Source organism: Stenella coeruleoalba, assembly GCF_951394435.1.
Source record: "Stenella coeruleoalba genome assembly, chromosome: 7".
In the NCBI taxonomy this organism is placed as follows: Eukaryota; Metazoa; Chordata; class Mammalia; order Artiodactyla; family Delphinidae; genus Stenella; species Stenella coeruleoalba.
This window is the reverse complement of record NC_137153.1, coordinates 102,409,534-102,424,224: the sequence shown is the minus strand read 5'-3', so window position 1 is coordinate 102,424,224 and position 14,691 is coordinate 102,409,534. Positions and strand designations below refer to the sequence as shown.

At 38.0% G+C, this 14,691-nt stretch overlaps 1 protein-coding gene across 6 annotated transcripts in view; it reads left to right on the top strand.

Annotated features, from left to right (window-relative positions):
- The window catches only part of FKBP15 (FKBP prolyl isomerase family member 15), a 55,117-nt gene that overhangs the window by 14,653 nt on the left and 25,773 nt on the right, over positions 1 to 14,691 (top strand). For 5 of the 6 annotated variants that reach the window (XR_013829062.1, XM_079926305.1, XM_079926304.1 and 2 more), the window contains exons 5-11: positions 2,174 to 2,248; positions 2,727 to 2,825; positions 4,598 to 4,747; positions 5,868 to 5,936; positions 7,241 to 7,387; positions 10,143 to 10,285; positions 10,769 to 10,826. Coding sequence is in view for 5 of the 6 variants with exons in the window: in XM_079926305.1 (XP_079782431.1) it covers positions 2,174 to 2,248; positions 2,727 to 2,825; positions 4,598 to 4,747; positions 5,868 to 5,936; positions 7,241 to 7,387; positions 10,143 to 10,285; positions 10,769 to 10,826 (741 nt within the window). In the remaining variant the exon portion in view is untranslated. The remainder of the gene's footprint in view (positions 1 to 2,173; positions 2,249 to 2,726; positions 2,826 to 4,597; positions 4,748 to 5,867; positions 5,937 to 7,240; positions 7,388 to 10,142; positions 10,286 to 10,768; positions 10,827 to 14,691) is intronic. The other variant, XM_079926303.1, reaches the window with a different exon arrangement.

The window sequence follows — 14,691 nt, the reverse complement described above, 5'->3', positions numbered from 1 at the left end:
ATGTCTTACATATCAGAGGATTAGATTGATTGTTTGTACTGAATGTGAATTTTTAATGTTAGATATATAATAATATTTATAGTCACATTTTGCTTACTGTTGTGTATTAAAACAAATTCAACTGCTCAAAGTCAGTAAGTTTGACCTTTGTGAAATGGATCTAGCTTAAGAATTTGGAGAGTTTCAGAGTAAACCGTTTACCGAGGACATCCTTTCTTTAGGTAGTGAACAACATTTAGTGTACCACTTAGCGCATGACCACCGTTTATCCTTTGAAAGTTTGATGAGTTGGGTAGTCGATCACACAGCAAAATATTGGTTTGAGTCAAAAAGATGTGGATAGAAGTGTGGAGACTGATTTCCTTTTGTGGGTTGTATCTAGCTTCAAATTCTGCTCCAGAAGGTTTTGAACATTGTTGAAATATGCATAAGAAGTAATAGAGGGCTTCCTTGGTGGCTCAGTGGTTAAGAATCCGCCTGCCAATGCAGGGGACATGGGTTCGAGCCCTGGTCCGGGAAGATCCCACATGCCGTGGAGCAACTAAGCCCATGCGCCACAACTCTTAGCCCGCGCGCCACAACTACTGAAGCCCGCGCGCCCATGGGACATTTAATGAGTTTGGGGGTGGTGTGGAAGTCCAAGGGCTGTGCCAGAAAGGCAGAGGGAAACTTCTGCAATCTTGTGGGGCATAGGAGATAAAATCCTACTGTAGGGTGGGAAAGCAACAACCTTCCTCTCAACACATGTGCTAGATTTTGAACTTCATGGGGAGGAGGCTAAAGAATCTCAGCTCAGAATCTCTGATGGGCAGAAAAGTCAAGACTGAGGAGTCAGAGACCTTCCAGACTCTTAATCAAAAGCTTACGAAGATAGTGCTCAAGAGTAGGGACAACCAGAAATGGACCAGCTCTTAATAAATCTGTGATCCTTTCCTGACCAGCTCAGTCTGTAAGATTAGCTCCTCACTCTATCTGCTTCACATAGAGTAAAGAAAGTCCTTTCTGGTGCAAGATTGTATATGAGCCCCCATAGTCAGTCCCTCCCTCCCTTCTGGGGTTGAATTTTAATTTGTGTGTGTGTGTGTGTGTGTGTGTGTGTGTGTGTGTGTGTGTGTGTGTATTTGTGTGTGTAGTAAATATATAGGAGACATAAAATTTGCCATTTTAACCATTTTTAAGTGTACAGTTCAGTTGCATAAATTACATTCACAGTATTGAGCAACCATCACCACTATTTCCATTTTTTTGTCACCCCAAACAGAAAATCTGTAATCACGAAGCAATAACTCCCCATCCCCCTTCCCTTATTCCCTGGTAACCTCTAATCTACTTTCTATCTCTATGAATTTGCCTACCCCAGGTATTTCATATAAGTGGAATCATACAGTGTTTGTCTGGCTTATTTCACGTAGCAGAATGTTTTCTCAAGATTCATCCATGTTGTAGCATGTATCAGAACTTCATTATTTTTTATGGCTATATAATATTCTATTGTATGTATATAACACATTTTATTTATCCATCCATCATTTGGACACTTGGTTGTTTCCACCTTTTGACTATTGTGAATAACAGGCAGTGAACATTGACGTATAAGTGTATGTTTGAGTCCCTGTTTTCAGTTCTTTGGCATGTATACTAGGAGTGAAATTTCTGTGTCATATGGTAATTCCTTGTTTAGCTTTTTGAGGAACTGCCAGACTGTTTCTACAGCATCCATACTGTTTTACATTCCCACAAGCAATATATGAGGATTCCAGTTTCTCTACTACCCTGCTAACACTTTATTATTTTTCCTTTTTTTTAATAGCCATTCTAGTAAGTGTGAAGTGGTACCTTATAGTGGTTTTAATTTGCATTATCCTAATGCCTAATGAGGTTGAACATCTTTTCATGTACCTGTTGGCCGTTTGTATATCTCGTAGTCACCCCTCATACAAATAAAAACACCAACAAAATAAAGACATAGCTAACTATAGTTAAAGAGTAGGGTCAAAATGAGAAGAGATTAAAGTGGATGGTGAGAAGATGTAAGTTAAGCTTTAAGGGATGAACTGAGTTTTGAGTTTTATGCCTATATGAAGCCTGACTCCTGACATCTTACTGCTGATTTTGTATTGCCTTTTAATTTCTGTTCTCTCTTTTTTTCCTGCCCATCTTTGCTTGAGTACAGTATAGGATTCTTCTTTATATCAGTCAGCAACAGCCAGTTACTGTTGCCAGGATTCATCTGAACTTTGAGCTAATGGTAAGGCTTCCTGTATTGGAATCATCAATCCTTTGGGATTGGTTTATAGGAGAGATTGATCTGTGCATACCTGGTGGGAACTAGATCCACTACTTCCGCTCTGGAGAGCAGAGTGGATAGATTTTTTTTTTTTTTCCTTTTTTTGGCTGTGCTTTGTGGCTTGCAGGGATCTTAGTTCCCCAACCAGGGATTAAACCCGGGGCCTCAGCAGTGAGAGCACCAAGTCCTAACCACTGAACTGCCAGGGAATTCCCCAGAGTGGATATCTTAACAGAGCCTCTTGGAAAGGTCTCTTGGCTGCCTTCTGGGAATGTGGACTAAGGGGTGATTGGTGGAGGGTGGGAGGGAAGAAGAAAGTTCCCTGATAGCTCTCTTTGGGTCCACCTGAGTCAAGGCCCTTCTACATGAGCTTAGGCAACCAGATTTATCTGCTACACTGCCTGCAGTTGAGTTATCCCAACATTTCTCCTTTCCCCAGGTTCGGCCCAATAACTATAGCACCTTTTATGATGATCAGAGACAAAACTGGTCCATCATGTTTGAGTCTGAAAAGGCTGCTGTGGAGTTCAATAAACAGGTAATATCTATATATTTTTTAGTGACAAGCATTAAAAAACCCACTAAATTCATCAGTTGAGCTTACTGTATTTTAGGGAAATAATAAGAATACTTATTGAAATTGCTTGAAAATGAGACTTTAAGGAGAAAAAAAAGGCTAAATGTAAACTTACATCTTTAAAACACTTTCCACTTCATAAATTATCTTAAGGAATAAACACAACTCTTTTTTTTTTTTTTTTTTTTGCTGTACGCGGGCCTCTCACTGTTGTGGCCTCTCCCATTGCGGAGCACAGGCTCCAGTCGCGCAGGCTCAGCGGCCGTGGCTAACGGGCCCAGCCGCTCCGCGGCATGTGCGATCTTCCCGGACCGGGGCACGAACCCGTGTCCCCTGCATCGGCAGGCGGACTCTCAACCACTGCGCCGCCAGGGAAGCCCACAACTATCTTTTTAAAGTAGTGTTTCAAGAGAATTTTTTAAAGTTATTTCATGGTCATTATAGAAAATTTAGAAAAGCGTTTTTTTAAAAAAATCATTCATAATCTTACTACCCAAAGTAATCACTGTTAACGTTTCATTTTTTTCTATTCATGAGTTACATAAGTAGTTATAGCCCTTTAAGAGCTCTTGCTTATTTTATTTAGTGATGTAAAATGCGTCTTTCCCCACCTCATGAAAAATTATTTAGAAACATTTTTGAAAGCTGCATAACATGAATGTTCCTTAATTTATTTAATCATTCCCTTACTTTTAGGCAGTTAGATTATTTTCAGTCTCTGAGATAAATGATACTGTAGTGAGTATCTTTGCTATATAGATTTGTATACAAATCTGTCTCTTTTTTTCCCTCTGATTATTTTTTAGGCTAGAAGAAGTGAAAGATTGAATCAAAGGGTTCATATATTTTTAGGTTCTGTATACACTTTGGCACACTGCTTTTCAGAGAGATTGTACAATTTTACATCCCTGTCGTTCTCTCACTATGCCTTTGCCAGCATTTAGAATTACTATCTTTTTTCCTTCTTAGTCTTATTTGCTTGATAAAAAATGACTTCTCATTGTTTTAGTTAGCGTTTATGTGATTGCGATAATGAAACTTTTTTAAAGAAAATGAGTAGCAAGTTTCTAAGGTATACTATGTTTAAACATTGACTATAGAAAAATTATTCATAAAGATGTATCTGAATTCCTTGCCTAGAATCTGTGCTAAGGCAATATGGGTAAATCTGTAGGTGGTAGAGATATGAATTCTGGGAATACAGCATGGTTTTGAAAAGGGCCTTTATTTTATTGTCGTTAGAAATGCATTTTGAAATTTTTTAGAGGCTCCCCTAGCTTTCACAGGTTCCCAAACACTGAAGCAGTAAATCAGTATAGTAATGATAGCTAATGTTTATTGTGTACTTACTGTTATTTGCCGGGCACTGTGCCAAGTACTCTACTTGTATTAGCTCAGTCTTCATAACTACCCTAGGAAATATGCAAAACTTTTATCTCCATCTTACAAAAAAAACTCTGAAATAAGGTTCACAGCAGTTAAGTTATTTGGCTGAGGTCACAAGTTAATAAGTGACAGTGCCCAGATCTGTACCCAGACAGTATGACTCCAAAACCATACTTCTTAGGCACTTTGATTCCTGGCGAGATTACTGACTTTGGAATGGTTTACTTCTGAACATGTAATCTGTTTTGCTAGTGGGTGCCACTGTTTGGAAAAGAACATTAGCAATAACTGAGTGAGTACTTACTGAGCTTAAACTAAGTTTATGCTGCTTTGATTTCATCGCACAGGTATGCATCGCCAAGTGCAACAGCACCTCTTCCCTGGATTCAGTGCTGTCACAGGACCTTATTGTAGTAGAAGGCCCTGCTGTAGAAGTTGGAGATTCTTTGGAAGTGGCCTATACCAGCTGGCTCTTTCAGAATCACGGACTGGGCCAGGTAAGAAAATGTATCCTGCAAGTTCTTTTGTAATTTAAATAGCATGAGAGCTATTCAAATGTAAGGTGTTATTACTATGAACTGCTGCTTTTGGCAAATAGAAATCTTTGAGGAGCCCTGCTTTAGTCTCTACAACTGCTTTTGGGGCATAGCCATGAAATGCTAATGTATAAAATCTGCTCAGTGCCACTATGTCTCTTCTACTTAGAGAAAGGAAACCAGTTTTGCAAGTATCATTTTTGGTAATTGTTCATATGTATGTCTCTTCCTATACCAGTTTTAAACTTGAATATATTCTTATGGGATTAGGTCTTAAAACGTTTTAGACTTTCCTCACAGTTGTTTCTCCGTTTTTTGTTTTTTCTTTCTTTTTTTTTTTTTTGCGGTACGCGGGCCTCTCACTGTTGTGGCCTCTCCCGCTGTGGAGCACAGGCTCCGGACGCGCAGGCTCAGTGGCCACGGCTCACGGGCCCAGCCACTCCACAGCACATGGGATCCTCCCAGACCGGGGCACGAACCCATGTCCCCTGCATCGGCAGGGGGACTCTCAACCACTGTGCCACCAGGGAAGCCCTTTTCCGTTTTTCTTATACTAGATACTGTGAATAGATTGGGCTTGTTTTGTTTTTTTATTATTAAGCCCTCAAAAGTAGTATGGTGTGATAGAAAGAGCTTTCGACTATGAGTCCAAAAAATGTGGATTCAGGTCCCAATTTTATCCTAACTTGACTTTGTCGAGTCATTTAAGCTCTTAATTTTTTTTTCCTGTGAATGGAGCTTAGTGGTGCTCACCCTGCTTTCTTGGCAGGATGGCTGTTGGCATCAAATGAGATAATTTATTTGAAAATTCTTTATAGATGAAAATATTTTTAAACACTTGGTAGGAGAAGTTTATTTTTTTCTAAACCTGGAAAATCCTTGCCTCAGAGATATTCAGTGTGATAACACCTTTAGCCATGATGTGGTCTCTTCTTTTCAGGTCTTTTAAGAAGTATTTTTCCAGTTTATTTGACATTACCTATTTCAGAAGTACTGTGCTGGTGTGTATTAAGTTGAATATCATAATGATGATTATTATTTTTGAAATTGGCTAATCTTGTTTATTTTGATCAACTTTCAGGTTTTTGACTCCACTGCTAACAAAGATAAGCTGCTTCGCCTGAAATTAGGATCAGGAAAAGTCATCAAGGTAAAGGCTTAACTGTGTTCTTATTATATATGGGTTTATCAGTTGCAGTGGGCTTACTTTGTAAAGTTTCTAACCTGGGTATATTTTTGGAGAATCTGGAAAGGCTTGGTTAAAAAAATAGGAAGAGAAAAATGGGCTATGTTACCTACATTTGGGAAATTTTTACTTGTGAGACAATATATTGAAGAAGGGTACATTTCTTTTCTCTAGTCCCTACATTTTATTTTTCATCCTTTGGTTCTGAGGGAACTATTAAATTCTTCCTATCGCCTAATTGAGAAAGAGGTGAAACTGTTTCTTCTAGAAGTGTATCATAATGGGTGATTCTGATCTGTCTGGGATGCTTTAAATCATGGTGGGAAGCAAGTACAGCATAGCAGGAGGAACACTGGGATTGGAGTCTGAGGACCTGGGTTCATGTTGTGAATTTCTTCGTTAGCAACTGTGGAAGTATTTTATAAAGTAAAGAGTATTTTAGGGACTTTGCTGGTGGTCCAGTGGTCAAGACTCCACACTCCCAATGCAGGGGCCCTGGGTTCAATCCCTGGTCAGGGAACTAGATCCCTCAAGCTGCAACTAAGAGCCTGCATGCCGCAACTAAAGATCCAGCACGTGGCAAGAAAGATCCTGTGTGCTGCAACTAAGACCTGGAGCAGCCAAATAAATAAATATTAAAAAAAAAAAAAAGAGTATTTTACACATGTGGGGTGTCATTGTGTCAGGACATACTGATGCGTTGTAAAGTACTCATTTATCCATGTGGCAGAATGGTTTTCTCCATAGCTTTATGACTCCTTTTCCCAGAATCCCTTAGAAACTTTTTCCTGTAGATCATAGCAGTTGGGGCATGACCCTTAAAGTTAGATTCATCTAGTGTTGAAATCTTGGCTTAACAATTTACTAACTGATCTTGGGCTAGTTACTTAACCTCTTTAAGCCTCAATTTTCTCTTCTGTAAAATGGAGATATTGCTATTAACCTTATGAAGTTATTTTAGGGATTAAACAACATAATGGAAGTAAAGCACTTAGCAAAGTACTTAGAAAAATGTGTTTAATAAGTGATAGCTTTTATTTCTATTTTAATGCCGTTCTTCTGTTCCAATTTCTCTCATCATCTAAGGTAAGTATATTTCATACAGCCCTGGATATGCTGTCTTTTACAAGTGAATTGAGAAGCAGTATTCTAGATGTTCTTATAACCAGTGGGGAGGGGGGAATATAAACCCGATGATCCTGTACTTTGTCTTGTCTTATGAAAAGGTTTGTATCTGATGAGCTTTTCCTCTTCTCTGATTCCTAAAGAGCTGGGAGGATGGAATGGTGGGCATGAGAAAAGGAGGGAAGCGGTTGCTTATCATTCCGCCAGCCTGCGCTGCTGGCTCTGAAGGGGTAATAGGATGGACTCCATCAACAGACTCGATCCTGGTGTTCGAGGTGGAGATTAGGCGGGTGAGTGAAATGTTGTGTTTGATGAGTCCTCTTTGCTAGTTAAGTAAAATGAATAAATCAACGTGTCGAAAAAGATTCTGAAGATATCTTTTTTTTTTAAGTAGAAATGGTATAGTTGGAGAGAACAACAGCTTTGGAATCTAAAGGCCAAGGTTTATGTCCTTCTTGGCTCTGTATTCATAGTCACTTCTCTACACTAACCTTTTTATTTTATCTGTAAAATAGTGATTCCTGCCCAATGTTCACACCTTTTGATTTAGTAATTCTATGGCTACAAGTGTATGCTATCAACATGTTTACTTAAGAGTGCAAAGATACCTATATATAGATAGATAAATAGAGATAGATACATAGTTTCCTCCCTCTGCCACATTGTTTGTGATAGTAAAAAACTGGAAACAGCTTAAGTGTCTATTATTATGAGACTGGTTAAATTATGGTTCTTCATAGAGTGGACTTCTATGTAGTTCTTAAAGAATATCCAGAATCTATTTTTAAGTGAAAGAAGCAAGTTTATAAACAGTATGGGGGGACTTCCCTGGTGGTCCAGTGGTAAAGAATCCGCCTTACGATGCAGGGGATGCAGGTTCGATCCCTGGTCAGGGAACTAAGATCCCACATGCCACGGGGCAACTAAGCCCGTGTGCCACAACTACTGAGCTCCCGCACCACGAGAGAGCCCGCGTGCCGCAAACTACAGAGCCCACGCACCCTGGAACCCGCACTCCACAACTAGAGAAAACCCACACACCACAACTAGGGAGAAGACTGTGCACCACAACAAAGAGCCTGCGCCTCGCAGCGAAAGATCCCGCATGCCTCAATGAAGATCCTGCATGCTGCAACTAAGACCCGATGTAGCCAAAAATAAATTCAAACAAACAAACAAACAAAAAACAGTATGGTAGTATGATCTTGTGTTTGTGTGTCTGTGTGTCTGTGTGTATACAAATGAATATATGTATATGCCCATATATTCATATAAAATTTCTGGAGGCATTAAAAGAAATGAAATGATTTTCTCTGGAGAATGGAAATGGAGTTCAGAAACTTCTACTTTTTTACATTCTACCCTTTGTACCATTTAAAAATTTTATCAAGAATAATTTCTATAATAAAGTTTTAACAAATTGCGGTTAATTAATGTTCCCCCTCCCCCACCACCAAAAAAAAAGACTCTGCTTTATACTGTGATTATTAAGTCTGAATGTGATAATGTTTGTGACTATAAACTATAAAGTACAATGCAAATAAATATTATGACCATCCTCATTGTGGTGATTATTCCTTTATTCCTGCTGCAACAAAGGATATGCCTTTTTTTGTTTGTTTGTTTGTTTTTGCGGTACGTGGGCCTCTCACTGTTGTGGCCTCTCCCATTGCAGAGCACAGGCTCCGGACGCGCAGGCTCAGCAGCCATGGCTCACAGACCTAGCTGCTCCACGGCACGTGGGATCTTCCCGGACCAGGGCACGAACCCGTGTACCCTGCATCGGCAGGCGGACTCTCAACCGCTGCGCCACTGGGGAAGCCCAGGATATGCATTTTTTATTAATGACTCTTTCCTAATTGGACACCCTTGTCTCTGGTGGGCATTCCAGTCCTCTTTGACTGATGTGCTTCCAGCTGCCTTTTTCACAGCTTTTATATTCTTTCTCAATTTTCCTTTGAGTTTGAGGAAGTCAGGGGTGGTAATAGATAACAAACGATTTTGAATCCATTAAGACTGACATTTTGTAAACATAAGAAAAAAATACCCTATTTTACCAATAATCAAAGAATTACAAATTGATTATTAAACTGACAAGGCTGGGGGAGTTCCCTGGTGGCCTAGTGGTTAGGATTCTGGCTTTCACTGCCATGGCTCACATTCAGTCCCTGGTCGGGGAACTGAGATTCCGCAAGCCGTGAGACGTGGCCAAAAAAAAAAAAAAAAACTGACAAGGCTGATACAGAACGATAATACCCAATGTGACAAGAGTGTTAAGAAAGATTTATATACTACTTACAGAGTATAAAGTAGTTTACCCTTTACGGTGTGAAATTTAATGGTATATATCAAAAGTTTTAAAAATAAGCATACCTTTTATCTAACAATTTCACTTCTGGGAATTTGTATTTTGGAAATTATTATGTGCGAAGAGAGATAAAGCTATTCTTAGAAGTATTGTTTGTATAGAAAAAATTAGAAATAAATTGAATATCCAACAACTAGGAATTGGTGAAATATATTTTATGATAACATAGATATTTATGACTTGTGTTCCCAAAATCCTTTGGAGACTTTTTCCTGTAGATGATAGCAGTTAGGGGCATGACCCTTAGACCTACTCTTCAGTAGTTAAAAAGGATGTTGTCGGTTAATAATTTAGTTAACTAAATAATAATTTAGTTAACATGGAAATATGTTAATATATCAGTGAGTGAGCAAAGCAGGGTACAAAACGGTATGGCCCCATTGTTGTAAAACACGCACTTACACACACACACACACACACACACGCACATACAGATAATATAAGTGCAAAATATTACATCCAAAATTCTAAAAACGTTATTGCTTAGTGGTTGAATTGCAGGTGATTGTTACCTTTTTTTTCTCTTTTGGCTTATCTACATTTTCTGATTTGCCTACAGTGACTAGGTAATGACTTGTATAATGAAGAATAAGTAAAATGAAAGGAGAATGGAGGGGGAAGCATGCCTTTTTTTGTGGTCTATTAGCCTGTTCCATCTGTGGTTGATCTTTCCCTAGGTCAAATTTGCTAGAGATTCCGGCTCTGATGGGCACAGTGTTAGTTCCCGGGATTCTGCAGCCCCTTCACCCATACCTGGTGCTGACAGCCTCTCTGCTGATCCTGTTATGTCACCGTCCACATCTGTTCCTTTCAAATCAGGGTAAGATACTGGAGTTGTATAAAGCTCTTTTATTGTCCATGTAAATGATTCTTAGAGGGGTTCAGAAATAGGGATATAGTTGAAAACTAAAATAATTTTAAATAATTGGGAAAAAATGGGATGAGAGAAATGGGGAAAGTAATTGCATCAGATTTTCTGACAAAGGATTAATATTCATACTCTATAAAAGCACTAACTTAGATATAAAAGAATACCTGCCAAACTCTGGAAGAAAATTGGGCAGAAGGTATAAACACAAAATATATATCCAAGGAAAGAAATGTAAATAATAAGCATTTGAATGGAAAATTGTCCATCTTCACTAGCTTTCAGAAATTATACAAACTAAAGAAGAGTTAAAACTCTGTTTTACAGAGATTAAATTGGCAAACATTTTAAAAAACAATTTGTTTATACAGTATAATCTAGACTCGTGATTATGGATTTTGTTTTTATCTCAGGATATGTCTTATTTGCTTTCAGGGAGTCAGTTCTTCGTTCCAAATCTAACTCCCTCAGTGAACAGCTTACAGTAAATACAGTGAGTATATAAGTCTATCTCCTCATCCCCAGTTGGCTAGAAGGGTTTCATGTGCCTAGGGTATAGTAGGTTAGAAAAAAAAATGTTGAAAAATGTTGATTTAGGCTAGAAATCAGTGGTTACTTTATTCATTTTCCCTTACTTGAGAGTCAGTATAAATTAGCTTGGGCTTCTGCATCGACAGACTTGGATTCAAATCTTTATTCTTATAAGCATGTGGCTTTGAGGAAATTATCTGACTTCTCTGGTCTTCAGCTTCTTCATATGTCCACTCTCGCCGCTCTTATTCAACATAGATTTGGAAGTCCTAGCCACGGCAATCAGAGAAGAAAAAGAAATAAAAGGAATACAAACTGGAAAAGAAGAAGTAAGACTGTCACTGTTTGCAGATGACATGATACTATACATAGAAAATCCTAAAGATGCCACCAGAAAACTACTAGAACTAATCAATGAATTTGGTAAGGTTGCAGGATACAGAATTAATTCACAGAAATCTCTGGCATTCTTACACACCAACAACAAAAAATCAGAAAGAGAAATTAAGGAAACACTCCCATTTACCATTGCAACAAAAAGAATAAAATACCTAGGAATAAACCTGCCTAAGGAGGCAAAAGACTTGTACTCAGAAAACTATAAAACACTGATGAAAGAAATCAAAGATGACATAAACAGATGGAGAAATATACCATGTTCTTGGATTGGAAGAATCAATATTGTGAAAATGACTATACTACCCAAAGCAATATATAGATTCAGTGCAATCCCTGTCAAACTACCAATGGCATTCTTCAGAGAATTAGAACAAAAAATTTTACAATTCGTATGGAAACACAAAAGACCCCGAATAACCAAAGCAATCTTGAGAAAGAAAAATGGAGTTGGAGGAATCAGGTTCCCTAACTTCAAACTATACCACAAAACTACAGTAATCAAGACAGTATGGTACTGGCACAGAAACAGAAATATAGATCTGTGGTACAGGATAGAATGCCCAGAGATAAACCCACGCACATATGGTCACCTAATTTACAACAAAGGAGGCAAGAACATACAATGGAGAAAAGACAGCCTCTTCAATAAGTGGTGCTGGGAAAACTGGACAGCTACATGCAAAAGAATGAAATTAGAACACTACGTAACACCATACACAATACAATTAAAAAATGGATGGAAGACCTAAATAGACATTTTACCAAGGAATACATACAGATGGCCAAGAGGCACATTAAAAGATGCTCAACATCACTAATTATTAGAGAAATGCAAATCAAAACTACAATGGGGTAGCACCTCACACCGGTCAGAATGGCCATTATCAAAAAATCTAGAAGCAATAAATGCTGGAAAGGGTGTGGTGAAAAGGGAACCCTCCTGCACTGTTGGTGGGAATCTAAATTGATAAAACCACTATGGATAACACTATGGAGGTTCCTTAAAAAACTAAAGATAGAACTACCATATGACCGAGCAATCCCACTACTGGGCATATACCCTGAGAAAACCATAATTCAAAAATAGTCATGTACCACAGTGTTCATTGCAGCTCTATTTACAATAGCCAAGACATGGAAGCAACCTAAGTGTTTGTCAACAGACGGATGGATAAAGAAGATGTAGCACATATATACAATGGAATATTACTCAGCCATAAAAGAAAGGACACTGAATTATTTGTAGTGAGGTGGATGGACCTAGAGTCTGTTATGCAGAGTGAAGTAAGTCAGAAAGAGAAAAACAGATACCGTATGCTAATGCATGGACATAGAATCTAAAAAAAAAAAAAAAGTGGTACTGATGAACCTAGTTGCAGGGCAGGAATAAAGATGTAGACATAGAGAATGGACTTGAGGACACAGGGTGGGATGGGAAAGCTGGGGCAAAGTGAGAGTAGCATCGACATATATACAGAACCAGATGTAAAATAATTAGCTAGTGAGAAGCAGAAGCATAGCACAGCGAGATCAGCTCGGTGCTTTGCCATGACCTAGAGGGGTGGGATAGGGAGGATAGGAGGGAGGCTCTAGGGAGGGGATATGGGAACATATGTATGCATATGGCTGATTCACTTTGGTGTACAACAGAAAGTAACACAGTATTGTGAAGCAATTATACTCTAATAAAGATCTATTAAAAAATAAATAAAAAACAAAAAAAATGGAAATAATTCTCACAGCCCCTCTAAGTGTTCCCGTGATATGTTTATAAAGCACTAAGCTCAAAGCCTACATAGAGCTTGTCTTCAGTAACCTTGAGATTTTTATGAGGTTTAAATGAAATGATGCCTATGGAGTTTTTAGTATTGCGTCTGGCATATTGTAAGAGCTCAATTAACATTAGCTCTGTTATCATAATTACTGCTAATGCTACATATCTTCATACTTTCATTCTCTCAGAGGAATTCTACACTAATTCACCAATTAGTTGACTTCTATCAGGTTTCTGGGCCTCTGTGTTTCCCCAACTGTAACATGAGAAGACTAGCATACTGTTGTAGTAAAATTTGGATTTGAAGACCTTTAGAAGATGTACACTGTGTTTGCTGCTGCTCTGCCTGGTCCGTGAAGGCATCTGAGTTTGCTACATGTGGATGAGATGATAGCTGAAGTGCTTCAAGTTCTAAAGCTCTGTGGCTTTCACCTGCCACATTGGGAAACAGGATAATTGTATGAAGTGAAATTGATGATTAATTTCTCTCCAACACTAGTTTATTTGCTTATATTCAGTCCAAAGCAGAAATTAATTAAGCAAATAATTGATCTGATATGTGTAAAAAGTGATCTAAACCCAGAAGGTTAAGCCAGAGAATCAAGAAAATTGAAAAACAGTTTATAATCTCAGATCTTTGAATAGCCACGATTGTTCAGTATTAGTTCTTTTGTAGTCTCGAGACACAGCTACTTTTGTCACCTATTTCTAAGCTTCAGTAACTTTTCGTAGACTAGTGCTCTCCAACCTTTTTTTTCTTTCTTATTTTACAGTTTTGGTTTTTTAATTGAGGCAAAGTTCACATAATATAAAATTAACCATCTTTTGGTTCTTTTTACATTTAAGTTTTTATTTTTTGTTTTGAATAGGTAATTACATTCACATGGCACAGTTAGCAAAACAGTATAACAAGATATACATTGAGAAGACTCATTCCTACCCCTGCCCCCATGTACCCTGTTTTATCTCATCCCCAACCTTGGGTAACTGCTTTTATTAGTTTCTTATGTATTCAATGTTTCTTTATGCAGATGCAAGCAAATAGGAATGTATATTTTATTTTCCCCCCTTCACAAAAAAATAGCATATTATATATGTTATCTACCTTGCTTTTTATAATAACAGTATCTTTCCATGTTTGTGTATAGAAAGCATCCTCATTTTTTTTATCTTTAGATCACAATATTCCATTGTGTGAATATTGGTTTATATAACTAGTCCTCTTTTGATAGACCCAACTTTTTTTGATTATGTGTCTCCATTAGTTAAGAAAAAATGATACACCCTCTCAGTATATGTTTGTTTACAAATTATTTACATAAAGTACTCTCCATCCCTGTAAACAAGTTTAATGTCTGATGTTTACTGTAGCTTAAAAATAATTTTAAAATAGAGGTCATGGTCATTTCTTTTTACACTCATTAGATCATCTTGTTCACCCTTAGGAGTATACATTCTGCTCTGAAGGCTGCACTTTAAACCAGTTAATGCATACAGAGGCGTCTAGCTCAGGGACTAGTATGTCATCAGTGCCAAGTCAGTGTTAAATGAACCTGAATTTAGAACACAGAGCTCCTGTTTTCTTTTTGCCCTAAATCTCTTCTGAATATTTATCTGCTGAGTTGCTCTTGGGCTTTTGAGAGGTTACTATTAT